This window comes from Pyrus communis, chromosome 11 (genome assembly GCF_041283825.1).
Source record: "Pyrus communis isolate YQ-2024b chromosome 11, ASM4128382v1, whole genome shotgun sequence".
NCBI lineage: Eukaryota > Viridiplantae > Streptophyta > Magnoliopsida > Rosales > Rosaceae > Pyrus > Pyrus communis.
Window position 1 is genome coordinate 29,702,501 of NC_142575.1, and position 23,478 is coordinate 29,725,978.

Sequence of the window (23,478 nt, forward strand, 5' to 3'; positions counted from 1 at the left end):
TATATGACTTTTCTCTTTGACATAGCATTTGTTTTAGCTAAATGTAGACATGCACTTAATTTCATGCCCGACTTTTTTAAAGTTTTTCCTTTTTATTTCTTTTATATCGTTATATGACTTTTCTCTTTGACATAGCATTTGTTTTAGCTAAATGTAGACATGCACTTAATTTCATGCCCGACTTTTTTAAAGTTTTTCCTTTTTATTTCTTTTATATCGTTATGTAAGCGTCGGATTATCTGATGAATATGACTTTTTCTCTTTGATTTATTTTGTCGTTAGTTTATACGTCCCCGTCTTTGTAGTGTAGCTTAAATTATTAATAATAACCTTGATTGTAATAAAACAAGGGTAAATTATAATTTATTCTTTCAAGTACGAGGGTCAATTATAACTTCATATAACATTTTAATTTCATATATTTAGTCATATTTTTTTTCAGTGTCAAACATCTGTTAAAAAATCTGTTAATTTCATACATTTAGTTATATTTCTTTTTAGTTTCAAACATTTGTTAAAAAATCCGTTAAGTTAACTGTTGATGTGGCAAATATAAAGTCCGCATTAATGCTAACATGGATGCCAACTTTGCACCCTGTGAATAAAAAATAATAAAAAAATAAATTTAGATTATAATTAAAAACTAAAAAAATTTGAAAAGAGGATATGGGCAAAGCTTGCCCCTATAACCCCATCTCTTCCTCGACTCCATCCCTTCTCCTCTGCGCTTGTCTGCAACCAAGAATTTGATTCTTGGTTTGGGAAGCTTCTTCCGTCGCTGCCTCTTCCTCCAACAAGTCCATCAACGACATCCTTACCGGCTCTGCCGTTCCCGACGCCATCTCTCCCGACGACACGTCATTTCCTGTTTCTTCTCCCCCTTATCGGCTTCTTCCGTCACAGATGATGCCGCAACGGCATGCTACAGCTTCCTGCACTGACAACGATCTCTCCTCGTTCAATGCTGCCGTCAATCACCGTCCTAACGAGTCTTTCGCGACCTTATCGGCCGCGAACCGCATGGAGCTCCAGCACTAGAACATCGAGGCAGGGGGTTGTCCACATCCACCTCGTTGGACGGAATCGAGGTGTTGGGGCTGAATCGGGTGGAGCCCCGCCGCCAGACCTGCCTCTCGCCCTACTGAGTCATGTCGAGATCGAACTCGGGAGTGACGGAACGGACCCAGCTGCGAGCGAGTTGTGAGATCGTGGGTTCCGGTGGTGGTGATTGGAAGCGTATAGGAGTGTGAGCCGATGTAGAGGAATTGGTTACTGGGGATGACGGCCAAAAAAAAAAAAAACAAAAAAATCATTCACCAAGCTGCCCAGATCCTCCCTTCAAATTTTTAAGTTTTTAATTATAAAAAAAATTGATTTTTTATTAAATTATACTTTTTATTATTTTTTATTCACAAGGTGCAAAGTTCACATTCATATCAACACAGATGTGGACCCTACATTTGTCACGTCATTACTTAATGATTAAGTTAACGGATTTTTTAACGGATGTATAAAACTAAAAAGAAATGTAACTAAGTATATGAAATTGAAATGTTTTTAAAATATTGTATAAGGTTGCAATTGACCCCATACTTGAGGGGTAAAATGTAATTTACCTAAAAAAATAATATATTCTAAAAAACGGAAAAAGGATTATTTTTTCGTTTTCAGATGGTGTTGGACACATTTATTTGTTAACAACTTGACATGAACACCACTGTTAAGCTAATAAATAAATTTGAGGCACAAACATGGATTTCTTTTCTAACAAGTTCATCACTTGGACATTCTACATAATTAACATTCAAATAGGTGGCCAAATTATATCGTAAAGATATTGATTGTATTAAAAACATGTAAGTATTGTAGTTAAATTCATATTTTATCACAAATAGTCCTTGAAATTGACTAGCGCATGAAAATGATTCTGAAATTGAAACTTGATCAATGTTGTTTATGAATATGGAGATTGTTGTTTGGTGGCTGGGTTCAAAGAAGAAGGAGAAGATGAGGATTGTTAGTTTGTTGTTTTTCTTCTTTGTACGTTTTTAAATCTTTGAAACACTTTCTTTAATCCATGTGTCAACATACTATTGGAATGTAGAGTTTTATGTATTTCATATCAGCACATAATAGAATTTTTTTTTTACAAAATCCAGACAGAAGACGATATTATTCAATTTTCAACTTCAGATATCATCTTGATGTGGTGGGTCAATCTCAGAAACCACTTATGATAAAAACTCAATATAATATAATAACTTAAGTTTAACAAGTCACCATCGGCAAAACCAATCTTTTTAACATGTTACTAAGGAGTCTATTCATTGACCAATCTTTGTAACATATTACCAAGGAGTCTATTCATTGTCAAATGATAAGATAATTATATTAAATTTAACTAAATTACGGCAAGCAGAATTCAAACTTGGTGCAGAAAAAAACACACTAGCGTAATTAGCTTGGCTAAACTCAAATCTTCTATTTTAAATTAATTATTTTACAAGTAATTTATGTAAATGTATCCTTAATTATATAAATAATTAAATAAAAATAAATAGAATCAGTGGTTGGGAATATATTTTTTTCCCCTTCTAGATTGGTCTTTGGTTTTAAGGGCAAGTAAGGTAACACAAGTCATTGACTTCCGTTTGTGTCCTTCGAGGTCCACTCCTTCCCCTCAAGCGAATAAAAAGCTGTAATTCAGACTCATTCTCCTCACAAATCTCTCTTTCTTCGCCACTGTCACAATTTTTCATACATACAACCCAGCAAATTCAAAACCACTAAACATATTCCATCCAGCTAGCCGCACAATTAAACTGATCATTTTGTCTCTGGTTTTCTCTTCGAATGTGAAAGACTTTGCTTAGAGAAATGATGAATATGTTCTTCCCTCGACTTCTTCCTCATTCTCTTTTCTTTGTAGCTTGCTTTGTAACTTTTTCCTTTGGAGCTACTCGATTGCCAAATGATGAAGGTACGAGTAATTCACCTCAATATCTCTATGTCAAAATCTTTCTTAGTTTCCTTTGTTTCATTCTATAAATGATAGTTTTAAGTTTGTTTGATAATCTTTAGTTTTCAATTTTTTTGAGTTTCCAAAATTTGGTTTGGGTTAATTCTGGTTTTCAGTTTACAATTTTCGGAGAAGTGAAAACAGTTACCAATGAACTAAAAATTAAAAACTGAAATTAAAAATGGTTATCAAATGGACCTTAGGTAAAAAGATATTTGTGTGAACTTAGTTGAAATTTTCAATCATATGAAGCTAAGGCGCACTCTGTAGTTCTTGTCTATGCATCAAAAAAAAAAAAAAAAAAAAACTTCCATTTGTTGAGCACGATGTTAATTTGTTGCATTTTATTTTGCGTATATGCAGTGCAAACTTTGAAAGACATAGCAAAGACACTGGGGAAGACGAACTGGGATTTCAGCGGAGACGCAGATCCATGCAGCGGCCAACTTCCATGGACTGATCTAAGCTTACCCAAAGCAGTTCAGAATGCCATCAGTTGTAATTGCTCCTATGAAAGTTCCACTGTCTGCCATATTACCAACATGTAAACCTCTCTCTCTCTCAAAAACAAACATGCCCGACTTAGAACTTAGTGAGATTTTTCAGTGTGCTCAAAATATGAACTAATATAATACGTGTCATTATATAAATAGTGTGTTATTTGTGTTAAAAAATTAACACAATTTGAAAAATAAAACTTCCTTCCATTTATACAACAACACGTGGTATACTTCTGAACATAATGAAAAATTTTCTCTACATCTCATAAGCTAATACCAAAAAGTAATGCTAAAGAAACTAAATTCTAATCACTAAATTTGCAAACTAAATGATGTATCACAAATAGAAATAAGCACGTTTATTGACATTTAAGTAATAATTCAATCATCAACTTCCATGTTCTTTAATTTTCAAAATTATGTCTCCAAATTTAATCTCCCTAGTATTACCCCATACCAAATAATCTTATTGGGTTTTTGTGATTTAAATTGATGTGCATTTATTGGTGCCGCCCCCAGCAAAAGTTTTACCGGAATATTTTTAGATCGCTGGGATATTTTCTTCGATTAGAATTACGTAATTAAAATGCTACTTGTTTTTCAATTGACGGGGAGGCAAATTCGGATTTGGTACATCCTTTAAATTTAATAAGAGAAGTGCCATTAGACTATCAACTAGTTAGTAGAATGGTAATGGTGCTAACTTTTTTTGTTGACGCCTCATTTTTCAATTTCTTTGATTAAACTTTTGTTCTTTTTTTTAAGAATTTGATTTAACATTTTTTATACAATTTTATTAGAAGCATGTTTGATTTTATTGGTTCAGTTAATTATATAGTACATTTTGTTTCCTGATACATTTAAAATCGAAAAGTACCAAAAGTTGGTGTGTTTGTTTTTAAATGTACCATAACTTTTAAAAATATTTTTCATATAACAATACGTAAAATTTTAATAAAAATAATGAAGTTTTTTATGAAAGTATTAATTATTTATTTTTTAATGAAAGAAGAGACTAATTAAATATAATAACAGAAATACAAAGTTAATTTTTTAGTGATAATGATGAATTACTTAAACTAATATTTTTAATAAAGTCGTCACTCAGTACTATGGTTTGGTGGTATTCCTCTTCACTTGGAAGTGAGAGGTCTTAGGTTTGAATTTCGTGAATGACGAATTCGATACCAAATTATAAAAAAAAATTAATAAAACCACGAATGTAAAATTCCTAGATAAAAAATGGAGGAAATTCTAAATTCTTGGTTTTCAATTTATTTGACACGTAACATGCACATAAGATTATTGCGTTAATAAACACTAATTTAAGTACTTAATGTGATAAAGAGACATAAGTTGGAAAATAAACGTTGGGTTATATAGAATTGTCATTGATTAACTTATTTCTTAAGGCATTAAAAATTGCTCATTATATTTTTCTTTTCTGGATAAACAGTTTGGTCGTTGTGTTTTGAACGAGTTCAATCTCATGCAATATTTAGAAATATTAAGAGAAAAATAAAGAAAAAGCTGAGAAAATAACTTGACTAAGCAAAAGCAACGTACAGATTAGGCGCCTTTTGTTGTGAAAGGTTGAAAAGGACAGGATCAAAGTTTTTCGGTCTTTGTTATGCGAATCACATTAAAGAAAGAAAAAAAAATCAAGAAAGGTGTCTACATGAAGACTTTTTTAGGCCAATGAATCTGAATGAGCAGAAATTTTTTTTTAAGTACTCAGTATTCAAGTAAGTAATTTAAGCGTTATAAATGAGTGAAGACATAAAAAAAAATATCATTTTTTCTCACTTATATTATGATATGTGATGTACTACTTGAAAAAATCTCTTCTTAATGAGCATTTTCTCCTACAAAGAATTTTTTTTTTTTTTTTTTTTGTCAAGGGATAGATTTTGTTAGGTTAGATGTTAAATTAGTCATCGATAGGATTTGAACACACGTTGTCATGCAAAAGCTCAACACTTTTACATTACTGTAGTAAAGGGCCACTTGCCTCCTACATAGAAAATTATGCATGTAGACTAAGTGAGACAAATAACTTGCATTGAACGAGTTAAATCATAAAATTTTACATTTAATCATATATAAATACGTGTAAATTTTTGTTAACATGGTATATAATATTATATCAAAAATATTAAAAATAATATATTTGTTTGATATAAATTGATCACAAGTGTGCGAGGAGAGATTTTTTTTTTTTTGAAAAAAAAAAAAAAGAAAGAGGATTAGCTGGTCATTTTGTCACGACAGTTAACTTTTTCGAGAGTCGAAAAAACTCATAAAGATTGCAAGGAGAGATGTTGATTAGATGGTTGGAATTCGGTTTTGTAGACCCCATGTCTATTTGATATATGTATCAATCAATTTTTCTTTTCTTGTTTCCGTTGAAAAGTACCAATCAATTTTTCATTACACGTCCCCCAACTCGGGCCTGTTATTTGAGCCCGCCCTCTTACTCGGCCCCTCGGGCCAATCGCTCGCATGAGCTGGAACAAGAAGAGGAAGGCAATTTGATGAAATGGTTGCCGGTCCACTACCCACGGTGGAGTTGCTCTAATCTAACCCCATGCCCATGAAACCTCCAAAATAAAGTAGGAATTATAAGGCTTAGTGTGGGCCTCATCGAGTTGCCTATTGGCAAGTTGGCACGTCATATTCAATCATTCAACCTTATGTCGGGCAAGGTAGCTAGCTAGGCCTATTGATTTCAATTGGATTTGAGGGATGTTAGTTTAATAGCAAAGTCGAGCTCGTTTGTTTCTTTTGATTTTCTCACGCCCTGACCTTAGCTTTGAAAAGATTTTTTAGTATGCTAAGAATACGAGTCCGCACACCAAGTATCATAATATAAGTAATTAAGTACTTGAAAAAGAAATTTACAACCACTTGTATTATGACACTTAGTGAACCAGTTTTGTTCTCTACACACTTGCGATATAATATTACATAATAAAAGCTTTAAAATTTCCAATCGCTCGCATGAGCTGGAACAAGAAGAGGAAGGCAATTTGATGAAATGGTTGCCGGTCCACTACCCACGGTGGAGTTGCTCTAATCTAACCCCATGCCCATGAAACCTCCAAAATAAAGTAGGAATTATAAGGCTTAGTGTGGGCCTCATCGAGTTGCCTATTGGCAAGTTGGCACGTCATATTCAATCATTCAACCTTATGTCGGGCAAGGTAGCTAGCTAGGCCTATTGATTTCAATTGGATTTGAGGGATGTTAGTTTAATAGCAAAGTCGAGCTCGTTTGTTTCTTTTGATTTTCTCACGCCCTGACCTTAGCTTTGAAAAGATTTTTTAGTATGCTAAGAATACGAGTCCGCACACCAAGTATCATAATATAAGTAATTAAGTACTTGAAAAAGAAATTTACAACCACTTGTATTATGACACTTAGTGAACCAGTTTTGTTCTCTACACACAAAATTTCTTCTAGCTTTGGGGTGTAAAAATTTTAAAGCTTTTATTATGTATGTAAAACGCTACCGTTTAGAGCTATGAAAAGTGATTATCACTCATCTTTTTCTCTTCATGCACCCTATTGATTTCTAGCCTTCGACGAATCAAGGGACATGAATAAAACCAAATTATGCAATAATCATTTTCATAAAGCTATAAGTTATTCTTGACATGCAAGTTGGATTGAAAATTTCGATTTCGACCAATTCTGTTTTTGTCGGGTTACAAACAAAAATATGAAGAAAAATGGAACGCATCTTAAAATTAAGCCGCCTTTGCCATCGTTACATAGTTACTAATTTGTGATCCATCATTGGGTATAAAGCCAACATAATTCTGATATCTCTAGACCCTAGTGGGGTTTCCATTTTCCCAAATCCTTTACCCTCTAGATTTTTAATTTTTCTTCAACCGGCAACCAATTGGAAGTTTTTCTTGGTCTAATAACACCTTTGTTGTGCCTTGAAATTCAAGAAATGCAGAAAGACTAATCCATTTCCTTTATTGAATGACCAATGAAATATCAATTACAACCTACCATGGACCGCAATTCAAGTTAAGCTTATATGCAAAATCGAGTTCATGGGATGTGACCAGTTTGCTCAATTACGACAGCAATGTGTTTTTGAGCTGGTCATGAGCCAGCATAGACGTTCTGTGGCATGCTGCGTTGTTAGAACTTGGTATTACTGCTGTACTGTATTTAGGCTTGATTCTTGCATACTTGATCGACGTACAACATTTCGCAGCCACCATGATTCTTGCGTACTTCTTGTACACGAACAACTTTGTATCGGCCTAGTTATTAGTTACAAAGTCGATGAAAGAATGATTCACAGTGTGCTTGTAACAAATACACATTTAATGTTTGTGTAATTCCTCAAGTTTTATTCTTTCTAAAGAACATTGGACATTTTCCTTCGGTTTTAAAGTAAAAAAACCAATTCCTTCTTCCTATTTAATTCCCTGACCAAAAGTAAGTATTTTCTGTGATAAATTAGTGTTTTAACTGTTTGGTCTCATTTTATGGCAGCTTTTTCTTTTAATCACAGTATAGATGCGTAATGGATATTTGTTAATTTGCAACTGATCTTTGAAACCATGTTTTCCGATGAAACACAGAATTCTAAGATCCCAAGATTTGCAAGGAACACTCCCAGTAGAGCTGGTAAATCTCACCTATCTTCAAGAAATGTAAGCATATTTTTACCCCTCCAAGTTTACATTATTAAAAGTAAAAAGAAAATAAATATGTGTCGTGTAAATGGTTTATTCTAATTTCATACATAGCTTACCTTTATTTCTGTTGTCAATGAGACAATAACTGGTTTCTTTCTTTCTCCTTCAGCGACCTCAACCGCAACTACCTGAGCGGTACCATCCCTCCAGAATGGAGCTCTCTTCCACTTCTGAACATGTACTGTCTTCTCTCAAACTGCATGCATTTTTGTGTTTGATGTTCATGTCATGTTCTTATTGCTTTATTTGGTCATTCCAATGTTCTTCAGCCATTTCTTTCTTAAACTATGAATCTACTACATTGAGTTTTTTTCATGATGGGCTTCCGTGGTCATGAGGCGCTTGAATCATAAATATTGAATCGAACACATGGGGTTCATTGCCCTCGTATTGACGAACATGTTAATGTTATTGAGCCTCTTGCTTGATAAAAGTGATCTTAAGACTACAGTTTTTGAAGCAGATCCCTTCTTGGAAATCGTTTGACGGGTTCCATCCCCAAAGAGCTTGGAGACATCACCACCCTGAAGAGTTTGTGAGTGTTAATTGAGCATTTGTTTCTTGCTTACCCCATTTGATTCTGTGGAGATCCTTAATGATGTTTTTTTTAATCAATGGAATTGAATTTATTTGTATAGTGACATCAGTTTCAATAATTTCTCTGGACCTCTCCCTCAGGAGCTTGGATCTTGGGCCAACATAGAAAGAATGTAAGAGTCCTATTCAAATTTTACCGTGTTAAAAAGTATTTGGTTTATTTGGAATTTTCTTTCTTGTAGACAAATTCTGGATGTTTTCACCAGTAAATCATCTACTTCTTTATCATTGATATATTGTTATGTCTATTTTATACTTAGGCTGCTTTCCTCAAACAACTTTACTGGGGAGTTGCCAGAAACATTTGCAATGCTTACCAAAATAAAGGACTTGTAAGCTTCTGTGGTTTTTCCTTCTTAAAGGTTTCCTGAGCACTTATACTTCACTGCTTTCTGTTACTAATTCGAAGGATTTTCCCTTTTCCAATCATTATGCAGTCGGGTTTGTGACAGTCACTTTTCCGGACAGATACCTGATTTTATTGAGAACTGGACAAATCTTGAAAAACTGTGAGTATTTTTCTTTTTTGTGTCATCTTTCTGCTATTTGATTCTGAATTTTATCTCTAATTCATATGTTATGACTCGTTGAAACAGAGTGATTCAGGCTAGCGGTTTGACAGGGCCAATTCCTTATGGCATTTCTCTTTTGACGAACTTAACTGACTTGTTAGTATATCCCGTCTCTATTTTTAAATACAAAACGATTAGCGAAATGCGTAGTTTATGTTCATGGCTCAATTTTAACTTGCAGGAGAATCACTGACTTGAGTGGACCCGAATCACCCATTCCTTCGCTGAATAAGATGAAAAATATGAGGACACTGTGAGTTAATGGTTCCATGACACACAATTTTTGTCTGTACCAGAAGTCTTCTGTAAACTCCAAGCTTTTGTGTCTGCTGCAGGATGTTGAGGAGTTGCAACCTGATTGGAAAGATACCTCCATATCTTGAGCAAATGAACAAGTTGGTAACTTTGTAAGTACAAATGTCTTAGTCCCTATTTTTTCCGTCTTCAAATAAAAAATTTCTTCTAGATGTGATTCTACTAATTCAATGATTATTGAAGTGACTTATTAGACAATGTTGGGTGGACTTTATGTTTCTGTATTTATTAAGAGAACATCTCTTTCAGATATCATTTCCCTCTCTGCAGAGGGCACATCTAAACTGCATTTGCTATTTGTTTGTGCAGAGACCTCAGCTTTAACAAACTGACCGGAGAAATTCCAAGCAGCTTCGGTAGTCTACCAGATGTGACTTATATGTAAGCAAATGACCAATCTAATCTTTCTTACATGAAATTCAAGCAGATATTCTTCAATGGTTTGGTTACACCCCAGCCTGACAAGCTGGAAGTATTTCCAATCACGATTACTATAATTAAGAGTCACGGGTTATACTGCAATAAAATTTAGTTTATTCATTATAGTCATTACTACTCATGCAATTAACTGACATAAGGTGATCCATTGGATGTGTCTTTCAGATGGAAGTACTGATCTAATGGACTCAGAGTTGGCAAACTCAATTTTTCAAACCTTCACAAAGAAATTCCTAAGAATAAACACTATATTCTTTACTGAGTTATTCTGTATTCATTATTTTTAGATTCTTAACTGGAAACTTGCTGACTGGACCTGTACCTGCTTGGCCGCCAAGTCTCAACGTGTAAGCTTCTCTTCCAAATGCTACTCTTTTGCTACCAAGGAAATTTATGCTTTTTTTACTACGATAGATATAAGACTATTATATCAAAAACTTAATTCGAACCATGTGAATGCCTACCTCTTTCTCCTCACCCTTGTTTCCTTTTGTTAGCGCTTCTTTTATTCTGGTTTATGAAACCTCAACGAATATGAGGACTGGGGGGAAGATGATTAATAATGAAAATGAAAGGATGAAGAAAATCACACAGAGAATGTATGTCCTCGCTGCTCTGCAGAATGCAGCAGAGGAAAATCCTTCTTCATTCAATATTCTCTCACTCTCTCTATCACACACACAAGTCATGCAAAGAGAATATTACCTTAGACATCACAAAGTGATCTCAGCCACACATCTAGCTATTTTCCAGGATCATCACACATGGCATTATTTGCCTTGCATCTTTGAACCCACACTTGGCAATATTACAACTCAAGTGAATACACAATTAAGCTCATAACTTATTTTTCACTAATTCTAATCAGCTAGAGACTTACAATTCAACAGAATTTGCGTCATAGCTCTTTTTGTGCAGTGATCTTTCATATAACAACCTCGCCTTAGAGGATGCAAGTTGTCAACCACAAGTCGGCCTGTAAGAATGTTTCATTAGCTTGAAGTTAATCTGTATGTGTTATGTGGAGAAAAGCTTAACTTTTCATTTTTGTTAATTTCTGCAGTGATTTGTTTGCAAGCTCGTCAAAAGGCAATAGTTCGTAAGTTCCAATTAATCGTCTCAAAGCATGCACCTATAAATTTACTTCGGCATCCAACCGTGTATTTTGTACTCTTTTTTTTTTCCAACTTCTTCTCATTTATGATTGCTGACATTTTCTGTACCCTGAATTACTCTATCAGGAGAACTGTTTCATGTTTAAAAACTTCAGAGTGTCCAAAATGTAAGCCGAGTTTCTACACAATAATTACCTTTATTTTTTCGGTTCATTCTTTTTTAGTTTTCCTCCTTAATGCCAACTTACTTCCATTTTCTTTTTTCACAGATTTGCACTACTCTCTCCATATAAATTGTGGTGGGAAACAAGTTACTGTCCCTGGAGAGAAAGATACAGTATATGATGATGACACATTTCAAGCTGGACCTTCATCATTTTACCAGAGCAGCACAAATTGGGCATTAAGCAGCACCGGTTGGTTCATTGATGTTGAACGCCCTTATGACACCTTTATAGGGACTAATGGAACTAGACTCTCTATGGCCAATCCTCAACTGTACATGAACGCACGCCTTTCTCCCATCTCTCTAACTTATTTTGGGTTTTGTCTGGGAAATGGAAACTACACTGTAAACCTCCATTTTGCAGAGATAATGTTTAGAAATGGCAAAACATATAAAAGCTTGGGAAGGCGCATATTCGACATTTACATTCAGGTAAGTATCGCATCCACTTCCATGTATACCAGTGAATTATTCTAATTTTCAACAAGCATTGTTTATATTTTGGACGATTTGATGTTAACTTTCACATTTATGATCATGAAATGTTAAGCAACTAAATTAGTATATATACGTACATATATATATATATATTGCAGGGAAAACTAGTGAAGAAGGACTTCAATATCATGGATGAAGCTGGTGTGTTTGGTGATGTAGTCATAAAGAACTTTACTGCTCCTGTGACTAATAGTACATTGGAGATTCGTTTCTATTGGGCCCGGATAGGGACGACGGCCATCCCTGTTAAAAGAGTCTATGGTCCACTTATTTCTGCTATTTCAGTAGACCCAAGTAAGTTTCCACTGATCTTAGCTTCGTCTAATTACTATGCGTCGACCATATGCATTGATATATCTACTAAATTAAGAGACCCGACTTCAGTTCTGCAAGGTTCTTCTTCTTCAATATTTCCTTTCCCTTGTAATTTCACAAAAATGCTTCTGCGTGTTTCTTCTGTTTTACATAGTTTGAGCCAAGACTTGAAGAAATACTCTTAAATTTTCTTATCACATAATATGCTGTTTTTTATTTTTCTAGGTGACGGGTATGCGCTTTTAAATACAACAAAATTCAACTTCGAACATTTTAAACTATTTACATGAAAACTATCCAGTTCACTTAAGGAAACATATAATATTTAATTACAACCATCCAACGAAAGTTTGTTCAAGGGATTACTTCATTTACTATCTACTTATTTAAGGATGCCCTAAAGACGGGGTTCAATCTTCTGTTTCGTTTTGCATTAGATAGCTGGTTGACCAATACAACCTCATATTAATTACATTTACATTTACACTAATTTAAGCTATATTCTTACTTTCGACAGACTTTGATCCCCCGCCAAAACCTGGTGGAAGTGGCGTGCCTGTAGGTGTTGTGGTTGGAATTGTGGTTGGAGCAATCTTCATGATACTACTGATATTTGGTATTCTTTGGAAGAGAGGCCTCCTAGGACAACAAAAGACATTGGAGGATGGTATTAATTTGCAGTTTATTCTGTTATACTTGTTTTTCCTTTTTGTTTCTCCTTTACTTTTTCTCATCGTGTTTTTTCGTATCTAAGTGCAATTTTATGCTATTTTGTATGGTTTTCAAGCATATTGACGTGCACCACAAAGACAGTAATTATTTAGATATTGAGCTTTCCGGCAATTTGATGTTGCTGTAATATATGTATATATCGTCCAAACTCATGATGCAAAGTGCTGCCTACAGATCCAGTTACTAGTTAAATTCTAGAATCAGGCACAAAGTATTAATAACTAAGAATGCTATCGTTCTAAACGTTTTCTTAGACACAATTTCTTATGAGTTTTACTTGTTATACAGATTTGAAGGGTGTGTACCTGCAAACTGGTAAATTTACCTTCAAGCAACTCAAAGATGCCACGAGCAACTTTAACAAAGCCAATAAGATTGGTGAGGGTGGTTTTGGTTCTGTTTATAAGGTATTCTTCGGAGCAAAGAATTTAGTTATTGATTACATTTTTTTTCTAATTTGATAATGTCCATTCTAATGAAAGTTAATTTGCTCTGTAGTGATGTTAATTTGATTATCTTTCTCAAATGTAGGGCGTTCTAGCAGATGGCACCATAATAGCTGTTAAGCAGCTTTCTTCCAAATCAAAGCAAGGGAATCGTGAATTTGTTAATGAGATTGGCATGATTTCTGCTCTGCAACACCCTCATCTTGTCAAGCTCCACGGATGTTGTATTGAAGGAAATCAACTATTGCTTGTTTATGAGTACCTGGAAAATAATAGCGTCGCTTGCGTTTTATTCGGTAAATACTAGTCTTGTCTGCCAAAAGTTCATTTCTTCATACAGTGGGCATAAAAGATCTTATGCACTAAAAATATGTCCATTACAACTAACTTTGTTTAATTTGGCAAATTGAAGGGGTAGAAGAAAGTCAATTGAAGTTGGATTGGCCAACAAGGCACAAGATTTGTATTGGTACAGCAAGAGGTTTGGCTTATCTTCATGAGGAATCAAGATTGAAGGTCGTTCATAGAGACATCAAGGCTTCTAATGTTCTGCTTGATAAAAATCTTAACCCGAAAATATCTGACTTTGGATTGGCCAAGCTTGATGAAGAGGATAATACACACATTAGCACCCGTATTGCTGGAACGTAGTGAGTCCCTAAACTTTTATTTATCTTCTTATTGTCTTGTTTTGATCTTCTTCCACCCTTAAAAAAGAAGATAGAGCAACGGAAAATCTCTAACTTACATAATTTTCAACCTCATCAAATCTTTGTTGTTCAAGAAATTTCAAGGGCAGATTTTTTTCTTTGAATATAGTTGTATTACTGTGTATCTCTCAAACTATTGGATTAATCTTAAGTATTCAATTAGCAATATTTTTACTAGTTATTTTAGCTAGATTTGGGTTAATGATATGATTTCATGATATTGCAGTGGATATATAGCGCCCGAATATGCAATGCGGGGTTATCTGACTGATAAAGCAGATGTCTATAGTTTTGGTATTCTCGTATTGGAAATTGTTAGCGGGAGAAACAACACAACTTACTGGAAAAAGGAAGAAAGCTTTTATCTTCTTGATTGGGTAACATGAATTTACTACTTCCTAATTTAACTTCAAATTTTCTCAATATACCTTATACGTGTGAAAGTACGTTTGAATCGGTGAAGTTTAATCCAAAGACAGTTTATATTGCCTTTGTTACTTCCATTTTTTGTAGGCACGACTTCTAAAACAGCAAGGGAATTTGATGGACCTAGTTGATCCAAGGTTGGGATCCGACTTTAACAAAGAGGAGATGATTGTTGCAATTAATGTGGCTCTTCTTTGTTGCAACGTTACTTCAACAGCTAGGCCTACCATGTCTTCAGTTGTGAGCATGCTCGAAGGAAAGGCTGTTATTCAGGAGTTGGTCTCGGATCCAAAAGCCGAGAGTATTGAGATCGATGCAATGAGGAAACATTTTCAATCTAGTTTTGGAAGGGTCACGAGCGAGAAACGGATAGAAATGGATCAGTCAACTGAAGGGCCATGGACTGCTTCATCCGCGTCTGCTCGGTTATCTGTTTGAGTCAACCTGAAATAGAAGCGAGAGAATTTGTGCTGCACAGTTATCTGTTTGACTCAACCTTAGCACGCTAAACATATCAGCTAATAAATAATTTGCATTTCCTCTGTAGCTATTTTCTTTTTTCTGTTTGATAATATAGTAGACAGCAGAACTGAAGAAGTTTCTACAGCATGGTGATTATAAAATGTGAAATCAGCTCTTTTCAGTATTTTGTAGTATGATAAAATGATTTTCTTTTCGAATAATAAATTTATACTTCAATACCTAGATTGGATCAATTGTTTCGATCAACTTCCTTCAAAATAAAAACTGATCATAATCTTGGCTGCCAAGTTTGCAACACAGGGCAGCGTTTTAGTCAGAGGAAAATGGAACACGTTACTTGGCAGCTAAATTTTGGTATTTGAATGTTTTCGAGCTTATACTGCCAAGTATAAAATAATGGCTCATGCTGTTGCTAAAATTAAAGTAACTTAGTACTAGTTTGTTACGGCTTAAATTATAAAATAAAATAAAATAAAAAACGGGTATTATAAAAAGCTTCCAGCTTCAGAATTTTATTATCACAAATCGTCACTAACAGATTAAAAAGTCAGCTAAGTTCAGGCAAGTTTCATCGTATTACAAATACAAAAGTTGTAAAGGAAGGGAATAGAGTAAGTTGGTTGAACACTATACTATTTTGGCTATGTGGTTGTTTGTGAAGAGAGTAGGAAGGTACACCAAAATTGAAAAGGAGGGGAATACAGCAACTTGGTTGAGAGAAGGAACATAATTTAGTAAAATCGGAAATCATTAACGGAGGATTTTCTACAAAAAAAATATATAGCTAATATATAAGGTAAGCAAGATTCAAAGAATGTGCATGAAAAGAAAAATTATACATGATGTAAATCATTCCTAAAAGATAAACAAATTGCCAAGTTTTCTTAAATTTAGTTTTGGAAGTTCTAGAATTTAGGTATCGTTTGGTATGCAGACGGGACGAGACGGAACGGAATGGGACGGGACGGGACAGGACGGAACGGAACGGAGCGGGAGCAAAGATGCCCTCGGATGGAAACAAGGAGGAAGAAGGAGACGGAGAGGTTATAATTTTGCGTTCCACGGATGTGGAACGAGTCGTTCCAGGGGGTGAGGTGAAACGAAAATTCACCCAAAACTTGTTCCGTGGAACAGCTTGTTCCACCCGTTTTAGGCACACCAAACGTGAGAGAACGCCTTGTCCCACTCTGTTCCGTCTCGTCCCACGTACCAAACGGTACCTTACTTCAATTGGATTGATTTTGATTGTTGTAGAATATAGGTAAATACAATTACAAGAATCCCTACTACATATCTAATTGGTACAAAGTAATTAAGTAATCAGCCTGTGATGCTCTCCCTTGTTAAAAAGGCCCAACTTGCCTAATAGAGATTTAAAACGTTCCTTTCCCAAAGCTTTAGTGAAAACTAGAAATATGGCCCGCGCACTACTGCAGGATTAGAAACCATGTTTCAAAGCTATAAGAAATTGTTACAAAAGTTAATGTTATTTACATTGAAAGATGTTTGAGCTTTTTGAAAGAGTTTTTACATGAAGAGCATAAATTGGATGAATGAAGCTCTTGGAATTCTTTGAAGCACTCTACAAATAGCATAACCTGTAAATGCTTGATTGTGCAACAAAAATTAGTAAAAGAAAAACTCTAGTTGATTTAGGCATGACTTTAATGGAAGAGAAGGAATCTCAAAACTAATAAATAAATGGAGGAGCTGTGAGAGAGAGTTGGACCAAAGGTTGAGAAATATCTGCAGAAATGCGAGATCGAGCTCTAATATCAACGGATTTATCCATTCAACAAACGAATAAATAAATAAATAACGTTATTTTAGTTAATTAAAATTGTTTAACACTCCGTTTGGTTGCCGAGAAACCGTGGAGGATTAGAAAACAAAAATTTCTGGAGATGTGAAATTTTAGTTCCTATTATTCCTTGTGTAATTATATTTCTAGGCATTGGAAATGGAAAACTGAATTAAAAATTAAATTAAATTAAGAAGCTGGCGGGTATTATCTTGAAAGCGTGGATTTAAAGGTTTGGGGATGAACAGAAAGTAGGGATTTTCCCACCAACCAAACAGAAAACTGGAAAAGAAAGTTGAACTGAACACGAAAGCCAACTCGATCGATCTCGTCCGCTTCAGCTAGGTTGTCCTCAAGCTCGTGAACGATAGCAGCCCGATCAACTTCCTGAGGGTTTTTTTCTCAGAGCTTCATACGCCACAAAAAGAATATAAATCAACACTATATACATAAAATCTCCAAGTCTTGAGACCGTACAAAGGATCAGGGTTTGTGATCGCAGAGTCGTGCGTGGCCCTGAAAGGTTTGGGATTCCCAGAGGAAAGAGATGGATTTTAGAGAGAGAAAATTGTAGAGAGAGAAATCTGAAAAGGAACTGAAGAAGGGTTGAGGAGTTTTACTCCTTAATCTTTTCTTGCTGATGATGACGACTCTCCGTCTTTCTCTGTCCTTCCCTCTTTGCAAGGTCATACCTCCCTTACCCGTTCCCTTCAACCCTTGCAGAAAATCCTCCCATCTCTCTGCGAATCCCTGAAATCCCTCGTAGCCATCGAAATCCTCTCATCTCTCTGCAACGGCTGTCCCGCAATGCCTGCGCCCATTCGGTCCCGAACCGTAGTGCCCTCAGAAATGTAAGTAACGGCAGAAGCACAGCCATACACTGGCAGAAATGTAAATAACGCAAAACAGAGGGCCCATTTTAGAATAGACTGGCAAAACCGTAAATATCTCAAAATCTGTTCAGAAACAAAATTACCCTCCTAACTTTTAATAACTACCTTCCAACCCATCCCCAAATCCCATGGATTTGTTGTAAATAAAGTGAAATCAAGGGGAAAATTTTTGACTTGACTGTAGCAGCTACAGTCAAATTACTCCTCAACTTCAGAATAGATAATGGCGATAAGTTGTGACATGGATGGAACATAATAACCTGTGACAACTTTTCCTTTCATGATTTTATTTCGGACATGGCAACAATCAATCTCAATGTGTTGTGTACGTTCATGGAATGCTGAATTTACGATAATGTGAAGAGCAACTTGATCATCACAAAACAAAGTTGTAGCCCCCTTGTTGCAAAGTTGTAGATCATGAAATAGATTTTGTAGCCAAGCCAACTCGCTGCCATGGATTCATACTCTGCTTCGACAGCGGACAAAGAGACTGTCCTTTGACGTTTGCTTGTCCATGAAATAAGAGAGTCCCCCAAAAAAATATAATAATCAGTGGTGGACCGCCGAGTGGTTGGGCACCCCGCGTTATCCAAGTTAAGTACACTTTCAACTTCAAATCATTTTCTAAAGAAAACATGATACCTTGTTCGGGAGTCCATTTTAAGTACCTCAAAATGCGCAATGTAGCCTTATAGTGTGACTTCTAAGGTGCTTGCATGATCTACTCAACAAGTGGAACAAGTACATGATATCTAGCAAGATAATAGTGGGATAAATTAGATGACCAATCAATCTCCTATATTTAACATGATCATTGAGCATTTCACCCACATCAAAAAGCAATTTGAGATTTTTCTCAATAGAGAAAGTGCTAGGTTGTGATCCTAAAAGACCCATATCATCGAGAATATCCAACAAATATTCCTTTGCAAGATAAAAATCCCCTTTTTTGAACGTACCACTTCTATGCCTAAAAAGTATTTTAAATTACCAAGATCTTTGATGTAGAACTTGGTATTTTAAAAAATGTTTTCGGTCATTAATTGTAGTTGAATCCTTTCCTGTAATCAAAATGTCGTCAACATAAATAAGGAGTGCAGTAAATGACTTACAAAAGCGAATAATTTGCTTTTGATTAAACATAACCAGCGGTCTTAATGGCTTGCGAAGACTTGAAAGATATTGTTGAGGGACTTGCTTTAAACCATAAAGCGATTTATTGAGGCGACGTACCAAATTCTCCTCCTGTCAGCTAAGATTAGAAGGCGGGGCCATGTATATTTCCTCCATGAGATCACCATGAAGGAAGGCATTATGAACATCCAGATAATGTAGGGACCAAGAAGAGGCAGTAGCAAGAGTAAGAAGGCAGCAGAATGTGACCAGTTTGGCAGTAGGGGAAAATGTATCATCATAATCAATACCCTATAACTAAGTGTACCCCTTAGCAACCAAACGAGCTTTGTAGCGCTCAATACTGCCATCAAATCTGTACTTGACTTTGTAGACCCATTTGCAACCAATACATGCCTTACCATGGGGCAAATGAGTAATACTCCAAGTGTTGCTAGCCTCTAGAGCTTGGATTTTGTCATCCATGGCTTGACGTTATTTAGGATCTTTACACGCCTCTGCATAAGTGGTTGAGTCCACAATGGTAGAAAAACTAGAAATGAAGGCAGACTATAGCGGCGACAATTATTGGTAGGATAAAAAATTTGAAAGTGGATGTCTAGTACTAGAACTGGGCAGACGAGGGCATGTGTAGGGGAGGGGGCAACGTAAGAGAAGGATAAACATAGTCGTTGAGTTTCATAGTTGTAAGGTGACAAGATCCCCAGAGAGGGATAGAAGCGGGAGCAAAGGCAGGTTGAGTGGCAAGTTGCATGTCAGAAAGCTAATCATCAGGCTGCGTGTCACATAGATGATCATCAGGCTGTGATAGCAACAAGGTACTCATCGAGTGACTGCGTGTTAGATAGCTAATCATCAGGCTGCGTGCATAGAGCTCATCATCAGGCTGCGTGATAGTAGCATGGTGCTCATCAAGTGACTGCATGTTAAAGAGCTGATAATCAGGAGCAATATTAAGATGTGTCTCGGCATTTTGTGAGGCACTGGTGCGGTCATGCAGTTTATGGCATGGTGAGGAAGGCTCAATGCAAAAACTGAACATGGGTGTATGATGGTTGTTTGAATGGGGATTCAATTCCTTTTAGCCATGATAGGGAAACACATCCTTGTGGAAAACGACGTCTCAACTCGTAAAACTATGTTTGGAGTGAAGATTGTTAGTGTATATGAAAAAACTGATTTCGATTTAGAGAGAGAGAGCAAGACAGAGAGCAGAAAAAAAATGAACAGAGGGGAAACTGAATAGTTTTCTTCCTTTCACTCTCGCCTAAAGATGCAGAGATGAGACTTTCTTCATATATCAAAAAGAGAGCACTCACATGCTTTTTACATCACAGTTAGCCTTAACTTGGGACCACACACACTACAATTCATCTTAGTCACTCATCTAACTAATTACATGGATCAATCAACACATGGCACTCATGGGCTTTTAGTAAAATTAAACTTTACACTTTGCATCATTTTGCATAAGTGAATACACCAATTTAGAACATCTTATTTTAGACTTTTCAGCTCAACACTTATAATTCAACACTCCCCTTTAAGTTTTGAGCTGATTTCACACCTAGCATATCCCTGAGATAGTTAAACCGATCCTTTGTCAAAGCCTTAGTAAATATGTCTGCCACCTGCTCATTTGTTGGACAGTACACCAAATCGATTATCCCTTCCTGGAGTGCATTCTTGATAAAATGATACCTTATGTCAATGTGCTTGGTTTTCTGATGGAAAACAGGATTTTTAGTAATTGCAATTGCTGCTGTATTATCACAGTGCACTGGAGTTGCTTCAGTTTGCATCTCACAAAATCTTCAAGAACAAATCTAAGCCAAATGGCTTGAGCAGTTGCTTCAGATGCACTGATGTACTCTGCTTCTGCAGTAGAGATTGCTACACAATTCTGCTTCACTGAGGCCCACAAGAACACTCCACTGCCAAAAGAAAATGCATAACCAGAAATACTCTTGCTATCATCAACAAATCCTCCCCAATCACTATCACAGAATCTGTTGGAAGTATGCCCACAAAGCCACTCATTTGATGTAATAGCTTTTTGGAATACTTAATGTATTAAACTTTTATATGTTTAATGGAGGGCAAAGCTTATTGTTAATCACTATTTATTGTATCTTGTGTTTAAGCAATAAGGGAATCCAAAGAATGTATTTGATCTAAGAGATAAGTGATCTAAGTAAGTTAGATTTTCAAGACCTTTCTCTTATGTTCATTCCTAAAACGTTCCTAGCCATAGGGTTGCCAATTGGGCATTGACAATCCGCTAAGGTTAGTATGTGTTATGTCGACTCAAGTATGGATATGACAAGTCTCAAGTCATTTAGTGTTGGACACTAAGACAAACACATAGGTGCTCGAAAGAGTAATCGAGTACACTGAACTATGATCAAAAGAGAGTTCAAACATACATGTCATGTAAGAACTCGATGGTTACAATATGCAAAGTAGTCCTTTGACCTGAGGCATTATAGATGTCTAATGGTTAGGTCCTTGATCTTTGATCGTGTCAAATGGCATTCCTTTGGAGTGTCCACGGCATGGTTGGGGTCAAGCTATCTAGTCATGTAGGCATATGAATGCACAACAAGGGATCTCTAACCTTCCATGGTGGAAGGAGAATACTCTAAGATATGATTCGAGAGTCTTTGGCCAAAGCATATGAATATGACTTAGGAAGTTTGTTCCAAATCTTATTCAAGCGAATCATATAGGGAAGTATCACATTGGATAGTAGACATGAAACAAACTATCACTTCAACAATGTGATTAAGAGTATTGTATTAGAGAAGGACCGTATTGCATTGTAGTTGTAACTGGATAGGTTCTCCAACCACTTCTACTTAGCTTGGGTAACCATGACATGCTGCTAGGTGTCACTCATGGTTTGTGGAAGCCCTAAAGATTAGCAAACACTAATCTTAAGGGAGAATTGAAATATGGTTTCAATTCACAATCGATAGTTAAGAGTAACATCGCCCACTGCCTCGCTAATTGGAACCTAATGGATCGTACACCGAGTAAGGATGTAAGTGAAGTAATTAAATGAAATGGATAAGCAATTAAATGGTTAATTGAAGTATGGTCAAAGTTAATTAATTAGTTAATTAATTATACGAAACGTTCGTATTGGACTTTTAAGTTGGTTTTGGGTTTAGGGGCCCAAAAGTGTTTTGGTCCACAAGGTCCATTATGTTTAAGTTGTATGACAACTAAAACAAAATGGGCAATTAGCCCAAACACTTAGAGAGGCCGGCCATGAATAGTGAGGGATACCAAACTTGTGTTAATTACAAGTTTGCCACTCACAAGAAATGAAGTATAAATTCAAAATTATAACTTTATTTCATTTAGGGTTTTTCTTGATGAAATTGGGTGAAATTATTCTCTCTATTTCAACAAGGGAGGCCGGCCACTTAGGGAGGGATATCTAGCAATTTCCTCTCCCCTAAGTCATCCATTTTTATCTTCACAATTAATCTTTGGTGTAGACTTGGAGACATCAAGCTTTTGGTGTTTTGGAGAACATATCCTCAAATCCTCAAGGAAGCAAAGGAGGTGACTTGAAGGCCCTCCACTTGGGTGAATCCCTTGTGTAATCAAGGATGAGCTACAAGGGTAATGATTCTCTAAATCCTTTCTTCTCTTTAATGTTGTTAAAGAGTTATGGTTCACCATATACTAGGCTTTGAAAGTCATGGGTTTTATGAATTGTTTTTGGATGCATGCCTAATTTAATTTGTTAATAGTTTGCCTATGTATTCAAATGTTCTTTACATGTTCTTAGCTAGGACATAAATTTTCCTTTAAGTGGTATCAGAGCCTAGGCCTAGTTTATGGTGGATCCTTTTGGGTTTTGTGATTTTTCATAATATGTGATTTAAATGTTGTAAATGTTACAAGCTTTGTTCTTGCTTTGAATATAAATTTTGTTTGAAAATTTAGCATCTCAAATGTTGTAGATGTAGTTCATATAAGCATGAATATTGGAACTAAAATTTGGTGCCAAGTATTTTGGGATTTTCGGCCAAATCCAAAGGGTGATTTTTTTGGGTTCATGTTAGGCTTGTTAAAATGGTTTTAAAGTGCTTTTTGGAACCCCTAAGTACCCTAGGATATTAACCCTCTTTTGAGTTGTGAAAAATTGAGTTTTGGTAAGTGAAAACATTCATGGAGCTATTATGAGTTTTCATGAGTGTTCTTCAATGTTCTTGAAGTTCTTGCCAAGAACAAAAAATTTTGAAGTTTTGATTCAAAAGTTTTTTTTTTTTTTTTTGCATAAAGTTTTGATTATTAGTTGATGGGTGATGATTATTGGTGAGAAATGATTAAATGACTTTAATTATGTCAAAGATATATTTTCTTTTCAAACCTTCCCCACCATCTTTAATCTCACCCACCAAAATCCACTTACAAAATTTTTTTTATCAAAAATCTCAATGATTCTATCCTTGGCCGGCCACCCCTCTAGTGGGGTACTTTTGTGCAATTATATAAAGTTTTGATACTTTTGTGT

General features: G+C 35.6%; 1 protein-coding gene and 1 long non-coding RNA gene across 2 annotated transcripts; one reads left to right on the forward strand and one right to left on the reverse strand.

Moving 5' to 3' along the window:
- Positions 1-2,642: 2,642 nt before the first annotated feature.
- LOC137741824 (putative leucine-rich repeat receptor-like serine/threonine-protein kinase At3g14840) lies at positions 2,643-15,279 on the forward strand. Its single transcript, XM_088680158.1, has 24 exons — positions 2,643-2,980; positions 3,383-3,563; positions 8,127-8,198; positions 8,353-8,421; positions 8,707-8,778; positions 8,882-8,953; positions 9,101-9,172; positions 9,278-9,349; positions 9,437-9,508; positions 9,594-9,665; positions 9,748-9,819; positions 10,037-10,108; positions 10,453-10,512; positions 11,084-11,143; positions 11,229-11,264; positions 11,407-11,447; positions 11,550-11,938; positions 12,103-12,298; positions 12,837-12,986; positions 13,340-13,458; positions 13,583-13,793; positions 13,910-14,147; positions 14,434-14,584; positions 14,721-15,279. The coding sequence occupies exons 1-24, from the start codon at positions 2,878-2,880 to the stop codon at positions 15,069-15,071; spliced, it is 3,003 nt and encodes a 1,000-aa protein (XP_088536284.1). The 5' UTR covers positions 2,643-2,877; the 3' UTR covers positions 15,072-15,279.
- Positions 15,280-17,085: 1,806 nt separating this feature from the next.
- LOC148693255 (uncharacterized) lies at positions 17,086-17,783 on the reverse strand. The gene is made up of 2 exons (XR_015953532.1): positions 17,538-17,783; positions 17,086-17,433 (listed from the first exon to the last, which is right to left on the reverse strand). It is a non-coding gene; the product is annotated as an uncharacterized LOC148693255 (long non-coding RNA).
- Positions 17,784-23,478: the final 5,695 nt, after the last annotated feature.

Bases quoted from the DNA above. Each gene is read 5' to 3' on its own strand.
- LOC137741824 (XM_088680158.1), top strand. From the start codon at position 2,878: ATGATGAATATGTTCTTCCCTCGACTTCTTCCTCATTCTCTTTTCTTT. The intron at 8,199-8,352 runs GTAAGCATATTT...TTTCTCCTTCAG, and splicing joins CTCACCTATCTTCAAGAAAT to CGACCTCAACCGCAACTACC. The intron at 11,939-12,102 runs GTAAGTATCGCA...TATATATTGCAG, and splicing joins TATTCGACATTTACATTCAG to GGAAAACTAGTGAAGAAGGA.